Source organism: Melanerpes formicivorus, unplaced genomic scaffold, assembly GCF_026170545.1.
Source record: "Melanerpes formicivorus ecotype bairdi unplaced genomic scaffold, bMelFor1.0.p_v2 SCAF_5, whole genome shotgun sequence".
Lineage (NCBI taxonomy): Eukaryota > Metazoa > Chordata > Aves > Piciformes > Picidae > Melanerpes > Melanerpes formicivorus.
In genome coordinates, this window is record NW_027142357.1 from 8196411 (window position 1) to 8210382 (window position 13972).

At 38.2% G+C, this 13972-nt stretch overlaps 1 protein-coding gene across 1 annotated transcript in view; it reads right to left on the reverse strand.

Moving 5' to 3' along the window:
- DNAH7 (dynein axonemal heavy chain 7) overlaps window positions 1-13972 on the reverse strand; it is an 81607-nt gene that overhangs the window by 43440 nt on the left and 24195 nt on the right. The window contains exons 20-35 of the mRNA XM_068137975.1: window positions 13327-13525; window positions 11862-12002; window positions 10893-11105; window positions 9927-10036; window positions 9347-9515; window positions 9055-9157; window positions 8826-8953; window positions 7965-8177; window positions 6848-6946; window positions 5221-5469; window positions 4457-4606; window positions 3761-3943; window positions 2763-2939; window positions 2350-2481; window positions 1476-1700; window positions 14-211 (exon numbers count right to left, since the gene is read on the reverse strand). Of these exons, the coding sequence (XP_067994076.1) occupies window positions 14-211; window positions 1476-1700; window positions 2350-2481; window positions 2763-2939; window positions 3761-3943; window positions 4457-4606; window positions 5221-5469; window positions 6848-6946; window positions 7965-8177; window positions 8826-8953; window positions 9055-9157; window positions 9347-9515; window positions 9927-10036; window positions 10893-11105; window positions 11862-12002; window positions 13327-13525 (2689 nt within the window). The remainder of the gene's footprint in view (window positions 1-13; window positions 212-1475; window positions 1701-2349; window positions 2482-2762; window positions 2940-3760; window positions 3944-4456; window positions 4607-5220; window positions 5470-6847; window positions 6947-7964; window positions 8178-8825; window positions 8954-9054; window positions 9158-9346; window positions 9516-9926; window positions 10037-10892; window positions 11106-11861; window positions 12003-13326; window positions 13526-13972) is intronic.

Consider the following 13972-nt stretch of genomic DNA (forward strand, 5'->3'; position numbering starts at 1 on the left):
CAAAAGCACTTACATTAATATAGGTGCTTTTTCCAGTTCCTGTTGGCCCCACAAATATAGAAGGTTTTTGATGCACTGTCAGCAGTTCCATCAGCGCCATGTATCGAACAGTATCCAGAGTTGGTACAATTATTTCATTAAACATCATATCTTCAGGTATAGGAGGAGCTGATTTTAGTGTTTCTACCCAGGGTTCCCACATTCCTGCTCCCTATTTGAATTTATAACAAAGTCATATGTTTATTATAAACAGGAACAAACACTAATGACAATAGAAAACTCAAAGTTCTAGGACTTATCAGATGGAATTATCAACACATTACAAAAAAGATAAAACAATAATTCTATAGGTTTGTTTCATAATGCAGTGCTCTCAATCTGAGATATTTTTATCTGTATTACATATAGTATAGAAAGATCTAATAATAGACAAAATTACTGTATAGTTGTGATCACAAACTAAAAAAGCATAGTCAGCCTTTTCACAGACTCTCCCTCATAAAAAATATCTCCTAGCTATGACATCTGAGGGCAGAATTGGTAGTTCTGAAGCTCCAGAGCAAAGATTTTTCTATCAGATCAGCCTACTAGAGGAATCTTGACACTTCCCAGTAGTAAATTTAATATAAGAAGATTAAAACCAATTGTAAATAACCCTGAAGCAACTGTGTAACTTCTATCCCAAAAATGTAGAACTTGAGACAAAAGTAAATATGAAATTCATAGAGATTGGTCCCATCTTAAGTCTTTCCTAGAGGGAGCACATTCCCACCTCTGAACACAAAACTTCCTTTACTAGAATAACACATTTTTATGGGTTGTGAACAGAAGACATGAAGCCTTTACTGCCTCTTAAGTCTCAGCCATTTTCCCTGGCAAGGAAATCATGCATGAGCTGCAATCTCACTGTACTGCAACAGGACTTCAAAGGCATGACACACTGGAAAAAAAAACACATTTACTTAATCTTGGAGGCTGCAGTACACCAGATCCAGTGGGTGAAGTTTTCTTCTCCACCAGGAGAAGAAAACAATGGGTTCACATTGTAATCCCAGGAAAAAAGGGGCGGAGAAGCAGCATCAGCATAGCAGCCTGCTACAGTAATGAAAAGTTATGGCTTGAAGTGTATCAAGGACTTCCTCAACCTAAGAAAAGGACTTAAAATTCAAATAAAATAATCTTTAAATAAATCAAGGATTAAAAAACAAAAAATAAACCAACAGAAAAATGAACTAGTTGAGATTTGCTACAAACCTCTTCTGCCACAAGAGGCAGTTAACGCAGTAGCCAAAATGACAGGCTTTGGCACTGCAAGTCCCAGCCAGAGCCCCAGCCCATCACCAGCTTACAAGGACAGATGTCTGGCCTATTCAGTGACAAAAGCAGCAGAAACACATTTACACTAATGACACAAAGCTGGCAGCATTTATGGAAGATGAGCTCCAAATGGAGGCCTCCACGTTTGCAATCCTCACCTTTTTCACAAACCTATAATCATAAATTGTTCCTTCTGCTGGAAAGGGGAGTGTGAAAGCTGTTGAAAGCATCTGATCAATATCACCCAACAACTTGTACTGCTCTCTTGTCTCCTCACTAATGGATCCATTAAGCATTTCTCGCAGGACTCTGTCAAATTTCAGTCGATCATCTCCCTTGCAGCTAGCTCCCACAGACCATACCAGTGAAAACAAAAACATACCCTAGAGTTGGAAAAAAAACAAAATGCAGCTTTAGTACCTGCATATTACAAAGTTCTTGTTCACTGAAATCAAAGAAATCTCTGCCACAAATTGCAGTAAAATTACACTGGACCAAGCTGATTCAACGTATGTGGCTTGGAAGCATGCTGCTGGTACAACAGAACACTATTGTGTTAACTATCAGCAACTGATCACCTTTGCCTGGCAGCAGAATGCCTGACTTGCTCAGCACAGAGCTGCGATTTTGAGAGTTCAGTACAGAGTGCTGTTGATTCCAGAACAGTTTAGATTATCTCTCTGTTACTCAAAGGCCTGTCTCACAGAGTGATGGCTATGTCTGCTAACAGGGCTTGTCATAAATTGCAGTCCTTAGATAGCATTGATCTAACAGGAATAAACAGAGATAACAGATACTGGATAATAATGCACAATTTTGTCTGGTTTGTATAAAATTCATTGTATTTATATCAAGACATGAAACACATCAGATTCAACAATGTATCAATTACAAAGCATGTAACTGTATTTTCCACAATGGACATTACCAAAGATACAGTCTAATTACAAAACAAAGTTTATTGCTCCTGGAGTCCATTTCACTACAGCCTGTTTGGAATCCCCTATTCCAGATGTTAAACAAACTGCCTACCTCGAGCCATGAGAAAATGTCATTGTCCTTCATAGTTTTAACTTTATCTTCATCTGCAAATTCATCCATCATGCAGTCCATCAGATTCATTAGGGACCGAATTAAGTTTGTATCTGAAGTAGGAGACAGCTCCTGAAAAGAAAAGTGCTCTCAGTTGCAGGTGTGCTTTACTCACTGAAAAGAGGCTGTACTGGATGGTATAGTTTTTTCTCTATGGAGATAAAAAACCCTGTAGAATGAATGTTTCTAAAATGCATTAAGAGGCAAGTTAAATAAGGCACAAAAACTTTGCTCACAGCCTTCATCTTAACAGCTCTTTCTAAAAAGTAATAAATTAATACAATCCAATTAAAAAAATTTGTTCCTTTGGTACTTGGAAGTTCCCTAGTTCATTGAAAAATTCTTTCTCCTACCTTTGTGTATTTCCTGATAAACTCAAGACAGAGCGGAACCATTCTGTCAAACGTGCCTGTTATAAATTCTTTATGTGCAGAGCTGACTCCTGAGGGCATTGTGTTTAGCCAAGACAACATTAATGGTCTCCAGCCTAACATATGAGGCTCCATATAGATCATACCACACCTGGAAACCTGAAAAAAGGTGGGGGGGGGAAGAAACAAACAAGAATATCATCTCCTATGCAATCTCTAAAATTCCATTCTTATCAATAATAACCCAACCCTCACTGTAACAACAGACAGTTTCTGGGATTATGAGAAGCTGCTACAAAGTGTACAGTGGGGTTCTGTGAGCTCTGGGGCAAGCTCCAGAGAAGCTCTATTTCTTCAGCCAGTAGGAGACCTAATATTAAAGACAAGATTTTCCTCTTGAATAGTTTCCAAGAGTAAGGTCACAAAAGACAATAAACTATTGGATTGCTTAATGCGTAAACTTAAATTTTAATGTAATTGTAAAGTAGAACTTCTTTCCTGGTATGAATAAACAGATATTTTGACCTGTTTACATTATTATCTGAATCCTGTATTCATATTTAAGAGAATTGTTTGCATTCCACAAAGTGCCATCAGAAAAAATAAGTGTGGCAGGTATAGACAGGTGCCAGCAATGAGGGGATTGTTGGTTGTACCAGAATTGGTCTAGGAAATTAAAGACTTGGATGTGAATTATTTTATTTTTATTGCCATGCACTTGCAAAGGCTGGACACTGAACAGGTACTATATGTAATTATTTACATTAGATATGCAAATATGTTATTTTTCACATCATATTGTAAGATTATGAAAAATTTCAACAAGAAAATCAAGCTACAAGATTCTTTACTTTAGAAGTACCCAAAGAAATGCAAACTTATGATTACTGTTCTCAGTGAAGTATATGTTCTAGAAGTTAGAGTAACTCTCACAATAATCAAAGACACTTGTAATCAGCCTTTCAAAGACAGGTGCTTACAGTAGCAGGAGAAGCAACTTCTAAATCCATTGGCTCAAAAATGAGGCTCATCTGCTGTGACATTGTGATGATCTCTCCACTCATGAGGCACAACTTTTTATTATCATCAAGCACGGTATTCATATTCTCAATCCACACTGCATCCACTGGTCCATCAAACACCAGCCATTTTCTATCTGGGGTCTAGTTAGCAGAAAATATTTGTAACCAGGCATTTGCTATTTATTTTATTACGTTTATTGTAAAATATAAATTTCAGATCTACTGTTATTTTACGCAGTGAAAATCTTTCAACAGACTTTAATGGAAGGTCAGCAATAAGTCATGCTCAGCAGCTTCTTCCACAATACATGTTAAAATGACCATACACATAATCAGCACAGATTTGGGCCATAACATGACACAACAAAGCGTGACAATATGGTAGAAAGACTAAATATTTATTTATAACATGCACCCAACAAGCAAACCCCTTCATCCTCACATAAGGAGTTCTGAAACAGAAATCTTAGATCACCAGCATCCAAAAAGTACTTGGTATGGATCATGCTACAATCAAACCAACTGCAGTTTCTGCATTCAGGTGATGAAGCACGTGAATCCTACAAAGGGGGTTCAAACCACATGGAATTCAAATCTAAAATGGATAAACTGAAAATTCACTTCCCAAAATCTGTATGCATGTTAGGCACTTACCGGGGAAGAAGCAAATGCTCTGAAGCTCACTGCTAGGATGCCATCTGACCATTCATGCGAGACTGGATCAAACTGTCCATACAGTTGCCCCATTGTTATGGATTTAGGATTTAGAACAGTGATCTGAACTTTGTTTTCTTCCATCAGCCCCTGAAGACAACACAGCAATAAAATATAACACCAAACAGGCTATTTATCACATCATTTTTTTAATTGACACAGTAATTTTTCATTAAACTTTCACTCATTTACAGCAGAAGAGACATCACACATTACATTTGGAAGACAGTTAACAAGTGTCTAAGGACAATTATCCCAACTTTATCATAGGTCATTGGGAGTCTTAATTTCAATACTGAAATGTGGCATGATAAATGAGAACTAGCAGTGCCTTTTAAAAGAGAGTATTCATTTTAGAACAAGAGTTCAGTAGCTCTCATGAAAGTAAGTTGGCAATCTTGTACAAAGCTTTTAAAGGAACAGTTGATCTTAAAATTTTAGGTAGCTGACTCTTTCTTTGTCCAATCCAAGGTAAGAATTTAAACACCATGTGCAGAAACACATGAAATGTGTGGTTTTAAAACTGAGTCATCCCAGCTTTCCTAAGTTTGAAAACACAGCTTTGCAATTGAAGCCTTTAGCTTCTCCTTATACTTTTAATTCCCTAAAAGTAAATTCCGCATTCAGCATGAATACTAAAATATGTTCTAAAATTTGTTTGGGAAGAGTTTTTGCCAGAAGCATTTATAAACCTGCTTGGATACCTTCTCACACATGTCTCCCAGTGCTCTCGCCAGAACTCGGTAAGCAGATGTTTTTCCACCAAAAGGCTCTCCAACTATCATAAAGCCATGACGCACAATCATCATCTCATAGAGCTGCAGGATCTTATTGGTAAAAGCATCGGTCATTTGCAAATTCAGATCATTACAGTTTTTCCTGATGGCATCCAACAGGTCATTGTAGTCTGGTTTTGGTAGCTTCACACCAGGAAACAAGTCAGAAGTAATACCCTATCCAAACAATTAATTGGAAAGTACACTTATTGTCACAGCCGTTTGGTTTGAAACTCATGCAATCAACCCTTTGTTGTCACAAGGCAGAATAATAACTATTTTGATCAATACAAAATAATTGTAAATTTCATGTCACCTCTGCCTGAGCCAAAGTTCTGACTTTGTAATTAGTTACAGACAGTTTTTTCATGTACTTTTTTCATGTTTACCTGGGCACACAGAAGTCATTAACTATCTAAGCATATTCTTTTGGGATAAACATGAGCTTATGTGTCGATTATTTTAGTTAATCTTAATAGGTATATATATTAATAATTATTAGTTCACTAAAGATGTAATTGTAACTAATATGACTGCTAAAATATCTCTATTCCAGTACTAAGGAACTGTCAAGAACTTTTGATGTCATGTGTAAACTGCACTCAAGTTCCCATGTCTGTATATGAAGAAACAAATTCCTTTTTTCATAAGAGATCTTTCCACTAACATTGAAAAAGGTGCTGACGTTATTTTTGGTTGCTGACTAGGGTTAGAGCACTACACTGTGTTAGTGCGACCTGAACATTAGAGCAGCAAGTTGCAGATCATTTTATCCAGCTCAGTTCTGAGATCAGCTCAAGGCAAGAATGAATGTGGGCCTCTTAGGTCTATTTACTGGTTTTTACATTTTAAATGAAAATCCCAGTTTTGTCTTCTGAAGAGGAGACTACCGGTGCCTACCTGTAAGAGACTAAATCTTGTCTCTCTTGATGTAACTCAACAAAGATAAAATCACCTTTGTTGCTTGCCCAGACAATAGCTGATGTGTATTGGGCAGACTGTATAAACGACCTGAGCAACTACTGGCTCAAAAGAAGGAAAAGACCGGGGCAAGGCTGCTTTGAAGAAAAACGAAAAAAATACCAGGAGAGAAAAGGACAGACACATCACTATGTAGCCTGGAAGAAGCAGACCACGAGGAACCTTCTCTCCGTGTCCTAAGTTCAGCTCCATGAGTTGCAGCAGGCAGAAGGGGCTGCTCAGAGAAGGACTTGGACTTTGGGATCTCTCCCTCCCCTCCTCCAGCAGAGGACAGCACAGCCAACAAGGCAGCACCCTTCCTCCACAAGTGGTAATATAATTCCTTTCCTCTTCTCTCTCCCTCTTTTCTCTCTCTCTCTCTCTCCTTCTGATCCATCCACTTTATTCTGTTAATAAATAGCCTTGCTGTTGATATTTTAGCCTCGTTTGTGCCTCTAATCTCATAACACAGGAACATTCAAAAAAACTGAGTCTCTTTCCCTCCCTAATAATCTGAAATCTTAAATATACTCTATATAAAAATAGTATTATAACATTTCAATCATTTTTAGCTAAAAATCTGTAGATTTTCTACCTCAAAAAGTGGAATATCATGAGACAAGAATTTCGGCAGGTTGACATCTGTAATGGATCTAAGGAGCAAAATTTCTTCATCTTCTGATGGGTATTTCAGCTTAAAAATAGAAAAAGTAATGTTAGTTGATTGCTGTAGTTAAAAAAGTCCAACTCAGCTGTTTTACTGAATATTTCCTGTTGTGCATCTGTGCAATGGTTTTGGCAGGTTCAGGTGAACTGGTAACAACAAATATCCCAGATTTATGTTGATACAGTCATAGCAAGGTGTTTGCAGTACATTTCTATAATCAGGCCAGTTTCACTTGCATTTATGCTCAGTGATGTGTGTTACTATAAATGTGATATTTTTTCTTAAACTATACATTTTTTTCCTTCTTGAGATGTACTCCTTTTCTTACCAAGAAGGGTAATTTCCCCTGTTTTGACATAAAACATCTGCCCCATCAAGTGGAAATTCTGACAGCTTGCATACACAGGTCTCTCCCAGGTTATTGGAAAAAACTAAAAATGTGAGTCCTTTGCCACAACACATAGCTTAGCTATGAACTTTGAAGTTTGTAGAATTTGTTTGTAATAGTTAGATTGTAAGTTGAAAAAAACCTGGAATGGAAGAGAACTACAAACTATACCAGTCTGCCCAAATAAAACTGAGTTAATAAAACAACAGCTGATTTTCTTAGTCCAGCATCTGCATTCACCCAAAAGGGAAGTCAAACCAAAACACCACATCATACACCATTGTTCTTAGAGGTAAGAGTGATCAAAGTCCTATGTGGTGGGTAACAGCCAAGGTGTTACTGGAAAGCATTCACAGACTATGGCAAAGTATCTGACTATGACACAGACTAGTATCTGAACCTGCTAAGAAAGCAGAGCCAAGCCACAGGACGTTTGTAACCACAACTGTTGAAAGATAACCAGCACACTTAACAAGCTCTCATTCAGTGACAAGTGAATGGCCTGGTAGCTTTATCTCTTGACTTCTCCCAGCTCATGCTATACTACACACCCTTCCCATTTCCACACACAGCTGTGTGGAACAGTCTACCTTCTGGTACCAGAATGACATCTTACTAAGCTATGGAATGACAAAGAACATTCAAGAAATCATGCACCTTCAGGTTGCCGGCAGCAGTGAGAACTGACTTCACAGCTCTCATCCCATAATCATAGTGGTGCTGAGAAGACAACTGCTCTGAGCACAGCCGGTAAGTAGCTACGATCTTCACAGACAGAGGTCGAGAAGTAACAAACCCACAGGAATACAGAACAATCTCTGCAATCATGGCATAGTCAGGGACCATCATAGCTACTGATCTGAAGAGAGCCTGTGAAACATACATATGAAAAATCCCTTCAGAAAATGGACACCGTATTATCATACACCAACTTTTCTCTACAATTAGATAAAATAGGTCATGTCATTATTTCATTAATACAGTAATAGCCAATCAAATTCAACTTGCAATTACAACAATAATATCTTCAATGTCTTCTCAGAAATACTTTACTTTGCACTGTGACAATTCCTGGTTGTAGGTCCTCCTCATTCAAGATTAAGCACAAAACCACACAGAAGACCACAAGCTGTAGAAGGAATAGGGGGCACAATCCAACCACCACAAAGGAGTTGATGCTGTTAGGCTGCCCAGGGAGGTGGTGGAGTTGCCATCGCTGGAGGTGTTCAGGAGGAGATTTGACAGGGTGCTTGGTTGCATAGTTTAGTTGGTTGGGTGGTGTTGGATGATAGGTTGGACGTGATGATCTTGAAGGTCTCTTCCAACCTGGTCTGGTCTGGTCTATTCTAGTCTAGTCTAGTCTAGTCTAGTCTATTCTATTCTATTCCTACACCAGTGTAATGAAAACTTGAAGGTAAACAATATCAAACATTCTTAAAAACTTATTAATTTGACAAAGTGATTTCTTCTTTTACTTCCTGCTATTTAAAGTGATACAATGACAGGTGTTAACAGTACCTTGAGATTATCAGGCAGCTCTGAACGGCCAGCATAACCAGGATTCATGGTAATGAAGACAGCACATGTAGGGTTCAGTTTCAGTTCAGTTCCTTCAAATACTAATAGATCTGACCCAGAATTAATGCCTATGAAGAAATAAAAACTAACATCACTGATGGGCAGGTTTTGTTGCATCTTTATTGTTTGCCATAGGTAAGCAAAAGATATGATTAAAATAACAGTTTACCTCTTTGGATAGTAAAAATCTGCTGAGCAACCACAGAGAGTACTTCCAAATCAATCCTGTTGAATTCATCAAAGCAAGCCCATGCTCCAGAAGACAATAAACCCTACAAGAGACAGGTGCAACTAATTACTAGGTAATGACTTACTTTGGACATACTGATCAACCCCAATCCTGCTGTAATGCACAAAGGACTGATCCAGAGTGCTCTGACCCAGAGCACTAACTGATAAAGTCACTCAAGATGTCACTTGTTTAAAAATGGAGAACATGACCCCTCAAGAGTTATGCAAACCTTAAAAAATTTTCCTAAGGCAAGGTAATCCAATCCATCAGAACAATTGAAAACCACACACTGTTTAGCTAAAGCCTTTGCTAAATCTTTGGTAGTTTCTGTTTTTCCAGTTCCAGCAGGACCTTCAGCGGCACCTCCAAGATGTAGGTTTAATGCACCAAACAGGGTTCTGGAAACAAAATAGAAAGAATTAAAAACAAAACCAATTGTGCCAATGTTAATGCTATTTTTGTAGCTGCTCCAACTTTTACCAGAAACTTTTACAGATCTGTTTCCTGTCTGCTTTTTCCTGTGATGGTACAGCAGTTTGCTCGCTTCTGGCCAGCTGTACTTTACAATGAGTAGTAAAGTATAATGTTTACTAGTTCACACCTGTTAAATCTAAATCCTCTCATAAATTAAACTATTCATACAGGATCAATTCTATTTCACCACCAGAAATATATCTTATGCTAATTATATGCCTATTAGAGCATAAAAGAAACCAATTCTGGAGTCACCTGTTCTCAGGACTAATGCAAATATCTCAGCTAACTAAATTCTTGCCAATACAGTACATTTAATAACTTGCAATTTTTACCTGTAGCATCTGTCTGTGAGTGGGGTAATAACCAGCCTCGGGGTATTACCAAGATATTCATATCCATATCTCAGCCCAGCATTGATCATCTTTGTTTCCAGTTGTCCATCCTAAAGAACAAGGTGTTAATTTTGTAGATTATTTTTTTAAAACCCCATATCCACAACTCAGCACTCTGAGGTTCTTTAACAGACCTGATGCCGTTAGAAACAATTACATGTCAGACTACTGATTGCTCTGAGACACTAGTTTCACTGTGATTCAAATACAAACTAAATTGCCAATTAACCAATACTGTTGAACAAAAAGGACCATTTTCTACATCAATAGCTACCTAAAAATGACCCTATCAGTGTAAAACCAACTTGTGTAGCTACTTAGAAAGTTAACACACTTTCTAAAAGGTAAAGAGAAGTAATCATGACCAATAGCTGTACTTACTGGCAATCTGATGGCTGGCACAGCAAAACAACATTCTACACATACACATTTTAATTTCACAAGCCATGTCTCCTGTCTTACAGGAAATCTCTTTCTGATGAATGTAACATATGGCATCCTACCACTTCCCAGTATAAAAACTGTTATATCTTCAGTAAATGTAATGCACAAATAAAGTAATAAAGACAGTAAGTCTGATAAAAAACCTCTAACTGAAAATCTTCCCTACAGCATTCTCTGTCCTGCAGAATCAGAAAACCAAAATACATATTGTCAGCAACACCCCCCTGCAAATTCATCAAATGTTCTGAGGCTCAGCACTGATGAAAAAAAGGAATTTTGATCAAAAGCTGTCTGAACCTGGCTGGTGGCCATTCTAGTTAGCAATCCATAAAATTACTGGTTATAGGTCTTCTCTTATTAGCAGGAATTCTCCTAGTAGTGTAACCACTCTCTGGGTGAGCAAGCAAGCAGAGATTGTAAAACTGAAATTACCTTCTAACACAACTGAGAAGTATCACTTACCTCCCAGTAGTACCTAAGTTGACTTAACCATTCAAAATCACTTTCATCTTTGACTTCCTTGCTTATTAGAGATGCAAGAACATCCCTAGCATGAACATCCAGCACAACAAGTGCTCCTAGAGTCACTCGATTTTGCTTAGACAGCTCTCCTCGCACCAAGGTGACAATGTCCTCAATCTGTCTGTTATTCTGCTCCAAAAAATCCTCTAGTGCCTGCAAAAATATTTAGAAGTTGCACATCACATCTAAGGCATGATTATTTTTTCTTGTATTACTCTTCCTTCTCTATATTCAAATGTTCCTTCTCACCATAACAGTGGTATGATGCCCTTCTACTTTTACAGAACCATAGTACAAATATTATATATATATATATATATATATATACATATATATGTATATGGGTGTATGTACATGGAGAAAAACCAGCACACACTATCATTTTCCTGGAACACAAGAAATAGTCCTTATCTCTGCATTATACTTTGCGTTTCTCTAGCTTAAATATTTATGGAGAAGCAGAATCCAAACCCACAATACAGGGTCTTTTAATTGATACTATGGGATAGCAAAACATATGAAAGAAAACAAGTGAGAGCATCATCAAGTGTCACAAAAATTCTATCTTTGTGTCTAGCTGTGAACACCTTGATGTTTCTTTCTGTCCAAGGGAATGAAAATTGAGATGCCTTAGCTGATGGTGGTAATTCTGGAACGCTTCCAAATCAAACAGGTGAGAGCATTTAGCTCTCATGATAAACAGAAGAGGGGTTCTACAAAACACACATCCTACATCTTAATCCATACTTTAAGTACCTATGTTTCCAACAGCATTAGCTAATGGATTATAAATTCTGCACCAGACAGACATATGCAGTCATTACCTGACAAGACACCTTCCAGTTCGGGTCCCAGACCATCGTCAGAAACAGCACTAAAGATTAGGGAAGAAGTTTTAACTATTCTTACCCTTTGACCATTTCTAATAGACATCTGCACTTGCATGGTCCAGAAAGTTTGGGATACACACAGAACTGTTTGTCCAGGCCACTCTCTCACCCAGTTAACACGTGGAGTTTTTGGATAAGCTTCGATTGCATCCCCAATGACCTAGAGAGGAAAAATGTAACTAAACCAGGAACTGTTCTGCTTTAGAATTATTTGTGTTAGATTTTTTTATTATTATTTAAAAAAAAATAAAAATCAGGGTCGAGATTGAGACTCAAATTCAATTGCATACACTGACACTCGCAACAAATCTCTCAGCAAAGCTCAAAAAAGCCCAAAATGTCATAAAATAAACCAAGTGATTGCACAGAACTGATTTCATAACACATTCCAAATCTATTCTTGCCATCAGACAGTTACAATTTTCTAGCTCCATCTACAATGAAACTAGAACACAAGCACAATTACAATTTACTTAGAAGCAGAACTGAACTTGGCTAGCGACATAAAGGGGAAAAAGAAAAAATTTTCAGGTACATCAGGGACAAAGAGGTGACTAGGAAAGATGCAGGGCCTCTCCAAAAGCAGAATGGAGACCTGGTCACAATGGACATGGAGAAGGCTGGGGTGTTCAATTTTGCCTCAGTGGTCACCAGCAAGAGCTCCGGCTGTACCACCCAAGCTCCAGAGAACACAGGTGGGGAGTGGGAAAAGGAAGATCAGCTCACTGCAAGCAAAGAGCAGGTTTGAGACCACCTAAAGAACGCCAAGGTGCACAAGTTCATGTGGCCCGTTGAATCCACCCATGAGTCTGAGAGAACTGCAGATGAACTTGCCAAGTCACTGTCCCTCACACTCAAAAAGTCCTGGCAGCCTAGTGAAGTCCCTGGTGGCTGGAAAAGGGGAAACATCACCCCCATCTTGAACATGGGGAACAAGGAAGAACCCTGGAAACTCTAGGCCTGTCAGTCCAACCTCTGTGCGTGGCACGGTCATGGAGCAGATCCTCCTGAAGGCCTTGCTAAGGCATATGGAAAATGAAGAAGAGATGATTGGTGATAACCAACACAGTTTCACCAAGGGCAAATACTGCCTGATGAACTGGGTGACTTTCTGTGATGGAGTTACAGCACAAGTGCGCAAGAGAAAAGCAGTTGATGGCATCTACTTGGGCTTGTGGAAAGTGTTTAAAACTGTCCCACATGACATCCTGGTCGCCATATTTGACCTAGTTGGAGGTGTCCCTGTTCACTACAGGGGGCTTGGACAAAATGACCTTTGAAAGTCCCTTCCAACCCAATGCAATCTGCAATCTGAAGCGTTCAGGGTCTTGATTAAGGCAGTCATCATTAAGAGGAATATTATGAAAAAAACCCACAGTCAATCACAGTTCAATCTTATTCAATATCTCATCAAATGTATAATAATCTGAATATTCTGAATCTCATCAAATGTAGAATGAATCAGAAGAGGTTGGCCTTGTTACCTTGTGGATAGACTTCAGCATAGCTGCCTCCAGCTCAACCAGCCATTTTTCAACTTGACCTCTAGCTTCTGATGTCGAGATTGTCTCTATGAGTTCCACAGTCTCTCCTTCATTACTTTTCATGTGTGTAATATCTAACACATCAGTAAATTCCACTCTTGCAATTCCCTCAAAACATTTTTTCAAGTGAGGTTGTACTCTGGAAAGCAAAACCAGTATTAGACAGCTTCTGACCATTTTTTTTTTGCCAACAGTACCGAAGATCTAATTTAAACAAAAACAATAAACAATTTCTAGTGTACATACAAGACCTAAGTCTATTAAAGAGTTGATTCTCAACAACAATTCTGGCATACTACCCACTGCAAGATGCCTACCACAATGATTTTTTGAAGATGAGTTTAAAGATGTGAAGTATTCTAGGCTCTGTAGCATGTAAGGATAAAGAAGTGTTCTGCTAATTCATCTAGATTACATAACATTTCATTATTTACACCTTCCCATCAAAATGGAGTAAACATTAAGGAATTGGGAAAAGCAACTATGTACAACCTTAACACAGGTCCTTATAATAAACATAAAACCCCTTCTAAGTTTTTTTTGTTCCTCACAAGATCTCTTATCCTGTTCATAGCACTGTATTAGT